Raw genomic sequence first — 10,284 nt, 5'->3', positions numbered from 1 at the left:
TTAACTTAGTGATTTTCACGTGACATCACTCACATTAGTATTGTTTCTAAACTCAGGAGTGATTATTACTGATCTCTGATGAACTTATCAGGATGTCAAGAAATTTAGTAACTTAATATTTTGTGTCAAAGGGCTAGTCATCTCTATAAATAGTGAAAAATAGCTAAATAATTCACAATTTTCCTTAGGAAAATTACAATGCTAGATTTCTTCCCCTCAAAACTGTACACAATTCCCATATCATTAAGTGTTGTCTTTCTGGTTAAAGACTCAAAGACAGGCCACACTTTTCTTGGTAGTTTTCCTTTGTTTCTCCATGCAACCCTAACCTGCTTGGCTGACTCCCTCTCAACTTTTGAGCCTAGCTTTTCCAGGAAGCCTTCCTAACAGCCCTCATTACCTCATTTATTTTCTCTACAGATATTATAAATTTCTCCCTCACAGGCTTCTACTGTTTTTTATTTTACCCCAAAATTTTTCAAGTATGCATGCATGTGTTTCCTCTTTTAGACTGTGAAATTCTTTAAAGATAGAACCTGCGTTTACATTGTTCATGTTTGTACACTTAGCACATGTTTCACATACAGTGAATTCAGTCAACTTTTCTAACATAAATATGGAAAATATGGAAACATTATGAAAATTAGAGCAATGAGTGAGACATTTACTTCAATCTAAGACGTCAGACACATGAGAAACAGGAGCAAAAATAAATAAACAAAAAATTCCTCAAACTGATACAGTATCTTCTATGGGATGATGGAGGCTTTGTGACAAAATTTAAAATAACTGAAGGAAAGGAGGCAGAGAATGTTGATTGCCTTGTGTTCCATAAGTGATTACACCTCAGAAGACTGAGTCAGGGAAAAACACTTCATGAAATGTAGAGAAAATTAAATTCCACTCAGGGAATTCTACCCTGTCACCATTTGCCCCAACAGAGATCCACATTTGGCTTCCAATGTGGCATTTACAATCATTTTACTGCAGAATCAACAACAAATTGGTCACCACAAAGGTTCATCTCATTGGTCTATTCAAGACCACACTTATTTCTAACCAGAAACTGAACCAGTTGCTGTTGAGTCAATTCTGACTCATGAGGACCACATGTGTGTCAGGGTAGAACTGTGCCCCATAGGCTTTTTAATGGCTGATATTTTGGAAGTAGATTGCCAGGCCTTTTTTTCTGAGGAGATTCTGGGTGGACTCAAACTGCCAACTTTTTGGTTAGGAGTCAAGTGCATTAACTGAACCACCTAATGTCTCCATTTGTAACTAGTATCCCATTTTAGAGACACTCTGTTATCCACACAATTTGCTTTTATTATACTCCCCCACCCAAAGGGTCAACAGATCCTGTCCATTATGCTTATTTCCTTCCCCACGGCTTAATTTAATCCTCCCTAGTGTTTCAGACAGCTATCTCATTGAACTGAAAGCTTCCTAACTGAGCCTTCTGCCACCACTGTATCTTCCATATGTCACAAAAATGTCATCCTTTAATGAATTTTAAAACCAAACCAAACCACTAATCCTAAGTTTCTTCTTCAAATCTTTTCCTATCTCTCTCTGTCTCTGTTTCTTTCTCTCTCTGTGTGTGCGTAAAGAGGGGATTCTTGCCTATCGATGACATTTAAACTCTTTGGACTCACATATAAATTGGCTCTTGCTTTATATCCTGCCATTCAAATCCATGTACAAATTCTTCCTATTACACTGAATGCTGTATCTTTCTCTGGAAATAACAGGCCTTGTCATGAATTCCTTTTATCTGTAGTGATGCTCACACTTTTCATATTTTCATGAAAATGGTCACTGTTATCATCCAGCTTGAGTATGTCCTCTTGAGAGAAACTTAATTTGTTCTACTGGTTTCTTTAGTAAGATAAGCACATCTTTGCTAAAGCACTAACCCTGGTATTGGGATTTACGTATTTACCCGTCACTCCCTCCTAGGATGTTACATCCTCAAGGGGAGACACCAAGTCTGGCTTATCTTTCATAAACAAGCACATAATATAACATGTCATGTATGAAATAACACAGGGGACAAGTAAAAGTATATAGAATAAAGTTTTAAAATGAACAGAATGGAGGTTAACTTGTTGTTTTAGAAGAGTTGAAATAATCTTTTCCATATCATGTCTTCATTTGGCTATTAAGAGCTGCCCTTGGAACCTAAAGGACTTGAACAATTTTGTTTCCATGGGAATAGTATTTTAAGTTCCAAAGAGCACACCTACAAATGAACTTTGGAACATAAGCTACCTCAAGGCTCCATGGGTCTAAGCAGCAGGCACTGAAGCTGGCTGGTGAGTGGCTGTGCCTCTTAGAGAGGGGAATGAGCCTGAGCAACGAAGCCAACTTGTGAAAAACAGTGGCTTATTAACAGACACCACCTCCAGTCAACCAGTGAACAATCCAATTTCATCTGCCCACCTGTCCCTTCTGGGTCCATGCCATGCTGATCACTGTGTACTGTGTGAGGAGGGACCTCTCTGAGGTAACCTTCTCTCTCCAGGTCAGCCCTGATTTTGAGCTTCACAACTTCCGAGTACTCTGTGAGTTCGAGTCTGGAATTCCTGCTGAAGAAACCCAAATAATCTATATGGAGCGACTCCTTGCTGATGACCAGTCTTCCCTGGGTTCCTATGGCCTAAAAGATGGCGATATTGTAGTCTTACTTCAGAAGGAGAATGTGGGATCTCAGCCTCCAGGACGAACACCAAACCAGCCTCCAGTAGACTTAAGTGGGACAGCCATGCCTGGAACATCCAACTCACGCCAGCAGCAGTACCAGCAGCAGCAGCAACCACGTGCACAAACAGCTCAGCAGGCCTGTGGCTTTGCCTCTGGAGAGGAGGCGATATCTTCTCAAGGTCTGGACAGCCCAGCCATGATCCGAAGCATGCTGCTTTCCAATCCCCACAATTTGTCTCTGCTGAAGGAGCGCAACCCCCGCTTGGCTGAAGCTCTGCTTAGTGGAAACCTCGAAACCTTTTCTCAGGTCCTGATGGAACAGCAAAGGGAGCAAGAACTGAGAGAACAAGAGCAGCTTCGCCTCTATTCTGCTGACCCATTTGATCTGGACACTCAGGCCAAAATAGAAGAAGAAATTCGGCAGCAGAACATTGAGGAAAACATGAACATAGCGATGGAAGAAGCACCTGAGAGTTTTGGACAAGTGGCAATGCTTTACATTAACTGCAAAGTGAATGGACATCCTTTGAAGGCTTTTGTTGACTCAGGTGCACAGATGACCATCATGAGCCAAGCCTGTGCTGAAAGATGTAACATACTAAGGCTGGTAGACTGTCGATGGGCTGGGATTGCTAAAGGAGTGGGCACACAGAGAATTATTGGCCGCGTTCATCTAGCTCAGATTCAAATCGAAGGTGATTTCTTGCAGTGCTCTTTCTCTATACTTGAGGAGCAGCCCATGGACATGCTTCTAGGACTAGACATGCTCAGGAGACACCAATGTTCCATTGACTTGAAGAAAAATGTGCTGGTGATCGGCACTACTGGCACACAGACTTACTTTCTTCCTGAGGGAGAGTTACCCCCATGTACAAAGTTGGCAAGTGGTACCGGGCATGAAGAGTCTTCAAACAAAGAAATAGTAGATCCTATTAAAAAGTCAATCAAGGATTCAGGAAGGAAAAAGCACTGAAGCAGGTGGTAAATGTATCATCACCTTCAGGGTGTCTCAGATTCCAGAAAATGATAAGAAATGAGCTCACTGGCACTGTAATCATTAAAAACATCAGTAACAACTAAACCTAGCCTTTGGACTAAGTTCTGAGACCTGTAACTATGTAAATCATAGTTGCTTGATCTTGGTCCCTCTTCCATTTCCTTTATCCTGAGATCACTGAACAAATCCTGGGAAGACTCTGGAGGCTCCAGCCGATTTCCAAATAATCCATGAAAAGGAAAACCAACCTCTTCTTTTAGAGACACTGTCACAGCAGATTAAAGGGTGGCTTGTTGAAACCAGCTGCTATTTTGCAGAGTTCCTTAGAAAAAGGCATTGCTGCAGAATCTACAAAGCATCTAAACAAAACTATTTCATATCCCCCTTAACGATTGTTTATATTCAGAAAAATATGTCAATTTTCCCAGATTTTTTTGTTCTTTGTGAAAGGTGTTATAAATGGTGGATCAATTATACTTTTGAGTTGTTAATATCTGATTCAGACAGCATAAAGGCCAAAGTCTTCCTATTTTACATCTTCTTTTTTTCATGAAGACAGTCATTACTACAGCATGCTCACTGCAAACCACTCTATCAGTTAGTTTTGCTGTATTAGAGATTTTTCTCCTAGTATGTTCTAAAACATTTTTCTCTTTCCCTTGCATACAAAGAAATCCTGGCTGCAAAATGAAGGCACTGTGTTAGGGGTGTGGTTTTTTTTTTTTTTTTTCCCCAATGTGGGTATTTTTTTTTTTCCCCAATGTGGGTATATTTTTGGTTGCATAGGTATCTCTGATTATGCAGTGGTTAAGGCACTTAGCTGCTGACCAAAAGGTCTGCAGTTTAAACCCATGAGCCGCTCTGTGGGAGAAGGAAGAGACAGCCTTGGAAATGGGGCAGTTCTACTCTGTTGTATAGGGTTGCTATGAGTTGCAATGGACTTTACAGCCATGGATTTGTTTTGGTTGGCTTCATGGCATTGAAAATGGAGTGGAGGAGGACAAGCAGTGGTCCAAGTGCCCTAATACTCATAATAGAGCAATACTAGACCAACTCCTTTTTTCAGTAAAGCTACATTATATACTAAGCTGTTACATAAGAGGTTTGAACAAACAATTTAACTGTTAAAATAATATTTGAAAACTTCTGAATGAGAATGCCTTATTCATCTCCATGATCTATTCCAACAAAGCTACTCTCCATTACTACTGATAGTTAAGAAATAGAGCATCCTAGACTTAATTACAACCCATGGTTGAAAGAAAAAAAAAAAAGAAACACTTCCCAGTAGTCAGATCTTTCTCTTGGTAAGACTTAAGAGTCAATTGTTTCCCTCCAGTCATCATCAGTTCATGCTCCAGTTTTCTTCTTAGAGATGTAACCTATGCTGATATTCCCTGACTCAGTCTGCCCTTGACCCAGGCTTACATCCAGTACAACTGCTAAAAATGACCTAATGGGCAGACTTCTTTTCTACTTTTGTTTCTAATGAAGTACTCAGAACAAATGTAATGAACAATATAAAGGAAGAAATTCAGAATTGATGAGAACTGACCTGATTGATAAAAGATCTCTTCACAGGTAAAAATATGTATAACCCTTCTGGATATTTTCTTCTTGATTCAGTTTTAAGGTCCACATGTACCCCCCCAAAAAAAAATCCAATTTGCATGTCTTATAAGATTGCTCCATGTCAAAGAAAAGGTTAGTAGGAAGCCTATCAGGATGTCTGGTATATACAAATCAGTCTAGAAATCACAGAACCTTTAAATTAAAAGACAGTTTAAATGCTGTTTAGTTCAACCACACTTACCCTGCCTTCATCCCAGTCCTATAATTGAATTCCTTGACAACAATCTCATATTGTCATGAAATATCTGTATTAACCCCTTTAGAGGTAGCTATAATGTTTTGGAACAAGTCTTAGGTAGAATTCTTTGTTTCTCATTTTGAGCTCAAGTCTATCATTTTATAACTTCCAGTAAATTGGTCTTCACTCTTCCTTCTGCCAAGAACACATTTAATCTCTCTGAAATAAGGTGATCCTTTTAATATGTGGCACCAGTGTCATCTTAAATATTCTCTTTTGTGGGCTTTCACCAGATTCTTTAACTGTTCTTCATAGGTCAAGCTTAGAATCTACTAAAAATTTCTGTTATGTCCCTTTGGGCATATCCCAGTTTTTTAAAAAAATATTTACTTTAGTGAATGGATTTATAAATCAGAAATACTTTCACTGAATTGGAAAGCAATGTCTTCAAACAAAAATTTATAAATAAATTGAGCAGTGCCAATATTGATTAATTTTTTAAAAAAATCATTGTCTCTCAAATCAAAAAGTATTTTAAAAATCAGTTTCATGGATTTAAAGTTACGACTCAATCCTGTATACACTTAAACAAGCCCTAGTCAATTAAATTTTAAATGGATTGGTTTTAGCTAATAGCAGTACCCTTTGCATGTCTACTAAGTAGATCAGGTGCTATGCACAAAGTAGTTTGCATATATTACTGCCTTTACTCTTCAGAATAAATCTTCACGATAGTTACCATTAACCCCATTTTACAGGTGGGCGATGTGAGGCTCAGAATTACTTTGAAACTTTCAAATATCCAAAGTTCAGTGTTACTTTCAACTTTTTTTTTTTTTTTTTTGTGACAATCTTTACTCAGAAGAAGTATGTTTTACTCTATAACCAAGTTTGACACACACATTCATATATACAAACCTATATAGGAGCTCTGGTAGCATAGTGCCTAAGGCATTTGACTGTTAACCAGAAAGCTGGCAGTTCAAACCTACCAGCTACTCCTCAGAAGGAAGGTTGGGCAATCTACTTCCATAGTGATAGTGCCTCAGAAACCCAAGGAGGGCCGACTCGATGACAGTGAGGTTTTTTTTGGTATATGTATATATAAAATGGGAGCTCTGGTGGCATAGTGGCTAAGATATTTGACTGCTAACCAGAAAGCTGACAGTTCAAACCCACCAGCCACTCCTCGAAGGAAGGTTGGGCAACCTACTTTCATAGGTGATACTGCTTCGGAAACCCAAGGAGGGGTTGCTATGAGTCAGGTCTGACTCAACAGCAAACACAACAACACAACAAGTAAATAAAATGCCTGTATGTTTTCAAGAAACAAAAGATTCTTGAAACAAAATGAACTGTTCAATTCTTTCTTATCTTATTAATAGTTTTTTCGCTATTCTTTTTTTTAAAATATGTTGGACATGTCTTACTAAATGTGTTCAACCAAAGTTCCTGATCTATCATTTAAAAACCACTGACTGACTAATTGCATGATTCAAGTCTTTCTGGTTTTTATTGCCAAGCTCTTTCCACTGTGCTTCATCCAACGCATTTCAATCCTAAATGTTGGTACAAAGTTGTTAGTAAACTCCATTTTGTGAAAGCTACCAAAACACAACAAGTAAAACAAAGACTTCTGACAATAGGATAGCCGTAATCAGAATGCACTCAATAATTATTTATTGAACATTCACAAATTAAACACAGAGCAAGGCTTTTATAAATATGTAAATTAAGAAGTCACAGTTCCAGACTTGAAAGCAATTACAACCTGGGTAGGAGAAGGATCCATGGGTAGAGCAAATGGCTAAAGCACTCCACTGACTACTAGCTGAAAGGTTGGTGGCTTTCAGCTGACACAGAGGTGTCTAGGAAGACAGGCCTGACCATCTGCTTCTGAAAGGCCACAGCCTTGAAAACATGGACTGGTTCTACTCTGCGCACATGGGATCGCTACACATTGGGATTGGCTTGACAACAACTAACAATAACAATGACAAGCAGTAGAGATTCCTGAGTGACACAAAAGATTCCTGCTCAACTACTAAACAAAAGGCTAGTAGCACCAGGGAAGGCTCCCAGCAGCGCTATGGAAGAAAGACCTGACAATCTGCTTCTGTAAGATTGTTGCTCTCAGCTGCTTTTCACTCAATTTTGAGTCAGAGCGACACCACGTGACAGACTAAAGCTGCCCTGTAGCATTTTCTTGGCTGAAATCTTTACGACAGCACATCACCAGGTCTTTCTCCCACAGTGTCGCTGGGAAGGTTTGAACTGCCAACCTTGCTATACCAAACCAAACCAAACTCTCTGCCATCGAGTTGACCCTGACTCATAATGACCCTCTTTGTGTTTCTGAGGCTATACATCTTTACGGAAGTAGATTGCCCAGTGTTCCTTCCACGGAGTGCGTGGTGGGTAGCCACTGAAAACCCTACGGAGTGCAGTTCTACTCTGAAGCATACAGGGTCTCCATGAATCAGAACTGACTCTATGACAATGGATTTTGTTGTTGTTAGGGGTAGGAGACAGACTTGTAATCAACTATGAACAAAATATGTCGACCTGAAATTAGTAGTGTGCTGATACAAATGAAGAAATGAATTTGTTTTAATAAGAAGTAAGAGGTTGAATTTACTCTCAATGAGTTTAAAGTGTTCATTACTTATGTTGAGAAACAGACATACTCTTTAAAGTTCAGGTTGCTAATATACAAGTTACAAATATCCACTGCTGGGAATTTACTACCTGGATGTTGATGAAAAGTTCCTTTTCTTTGTTCCAATTAAAAAGCACTGTAAAGTAGATTGCATGTCGAAGTAGATTTAATCTATTTAAAATAGCAAACCATTTAAAAATCCATTAAACCCATGTTTTCACCTAAGGCCCATTAAATTCCCATCTGACCTAGTGTAGTGCCTAAGGCATGTGACCACTAACCAGAAGGCTGGTGATTCAAACCCACCAGCCACTCCTTGGAAGGATGATTGTGCAATCTACTTCCTTGGTGATACCATCTTGGAAACCCAAGGAGGGGTCGCTATGAGTGGATCCAACTCCACGAGAGTGGGTTTGGTTTGGTTTATTGTGATAAACATGTATTGCAGCACTATAATAATGTACTCCAGAACAGTTAAACCAGAAGGTTGATGTTGTTTGAAGTAAGTAGAGTATATAATTTTCACTTCTTTCTTAAATTATTGGGACATAAAATTTCTCTTTTTTCTAAGGGGAAATCCACTCCTCTAAAGGTAAAAGACAAATGGAAGCCTGCATATGAGAAAATATCTTCAGAACAGGTATTAAAATGTTGCCTTTTCAGTTAAAAGAACATTCAGCTTCCTTTAAAATGCCAATTTTAAGAGGATCATTTGCTAACATCCAACATTCCATAAAGAAACACTCTTGTAAATCATTAGAGAGTGACCTTGGAGTCACACCAGGAAACTGTTGGTGAAGATATTAATCAATGCGAACGTGTTTTTCTTTGAGATTAACAAGAGCCTGAAAAAACCAGAGTGTAAAGATAGGTCGGGGAGAAAAATTGTATCCTGGCTTGCTTTTAACTATCTAATTCTCCCTTAGATTAAGTACTGTGGGTACAACTACTTTTATATGTGGATGATGATAAGGATTGAGTTTATGGATTAGCTATCATCCCTCAATACTTTATTCATTATTGGCAAATTATCTACAAATGAAAATATTTTAATTACTTTCACAACTGAGTCTGAGTCAAACTTGCTTTGGAGCACCTGCTTGCTTCCTCTGCCAGGCCATCATTAGAATCCTAGATATTCTAAGAGCCTGTCATCAAAAAAATGCAGCTTGCCATTGTGCTGTGCCTCCTGCGCCTTTCTCACAAGATCAATGTAACAGCTGTTGAGATGGATACACCTGGGGTGGCTTTGTCTCAGACTCCTGCACTGAAAGTTTCTTGATGATTGCATCTTTATTTTTTGAGAAAGAATTTAGTAAATCCATTTTTTCCCCTATATTTCTAATCAGTAAGGCTTACTTTAAGAACATCATAAAAATCACAATACATTTTCTCCTATATTAAACTTCAAAGGATGTGTGCTATGCTTTAGGTGAGGGTGAAGGATGGATAGATAGAAAGACAGATGGACAGACAGATATAGAGATAGAAATAGAGCTATATAGATAAACAGATACACTATTAATTGATACATTGATGCTGTGTCTAAATAAATACACAATTACCACCATAAGCATATTCCAGGTTAAAAAATATCACTTAGATTCTTCAAATTATTACTCTATAATATCAGTCACCATTTGAATTCTTATTTTTCCAGGGCTTTACTGTGAGAGTCCCTTGTGTTGAGGAGAAAAATTAATTAAAAATTACACTGATTCACATATTATCCATTCCAAACCCATTCCATGCCAAAGGATTCAAGTAGTCTATTAGCAAAAAAGTGTCAGTGTTTTGCATTTATCGATATCCCTAAAAATTCAATATACTTTTTCAAGAGTATTATCATTGTCCTAAGTCATGAAGCCACGTAAGGACATGTAAGTTATAATCTTTGCCTTTTAAAACTTTAAAAGTCCAGTTAGTGAATTTTTTTTAAAGGTACAATGTAAAGCGTTCAAAAATAATATTTAGGAGTTCGGGCAAGATGGCGGACTAGGCACAAGGACTGTACAGACGCTCTTCAACAAAGAAAAGGGAAACCAATTAACACAGACACAGAAGATAATCTTGGACCCCTGAGCCTTGAAGGAAAGGATACAAAAGTGGACTAAA

At 38.4% G+C, this 10,284-nt stretch overlaps 2 protein-coding genes across 2 annotated transcripts in view; one reads left to right on the top strand and one right to left on the bottom strand.

The window, feature by feature from the left end:
- The window catches only part of PDGFD (platelet derived growth factor D), a 357,317-nt gene that overhangs the window by 181,394 nt on the left and 165,639 nt on the right, over positions 1 to 10,284 (bottom strand). The gene's annotated exons all lie outside the window — the stretch shown is intronic.
- On the top strand, positions 2,465 to 3,676 carry DDI1 (DNA damage inducible 1 homolog 1). Its single transcript, XM_007945999.1, has one exon. It carries the CDS (start codon positions 2,465 to 2,467, stop codon positions 3,674 to 3,676), a length of 1,212 nt encoding a protein of 403 aa, XP_007944190.1.

This window comes from Orycteropus afer, unplaced genomic scaffold (assembly GCF_000298275.1).
Source record: "Orycteropus afer afer isolate SDZICR_OR568_19922 unplaced genomic scaffold, OryAfe1.0 scaffold00147, whole genome shotgun sequence".
Lineage (NCBI taxonomy): Eukaryota > Metazoa > Chordata > Mammalia > Tubulidentata > Orycteropodidae > Orycteropus > Orycteropus afer.
This window is presented reverse-complemented; position numbering and strand designations above follow the sequence as displayed.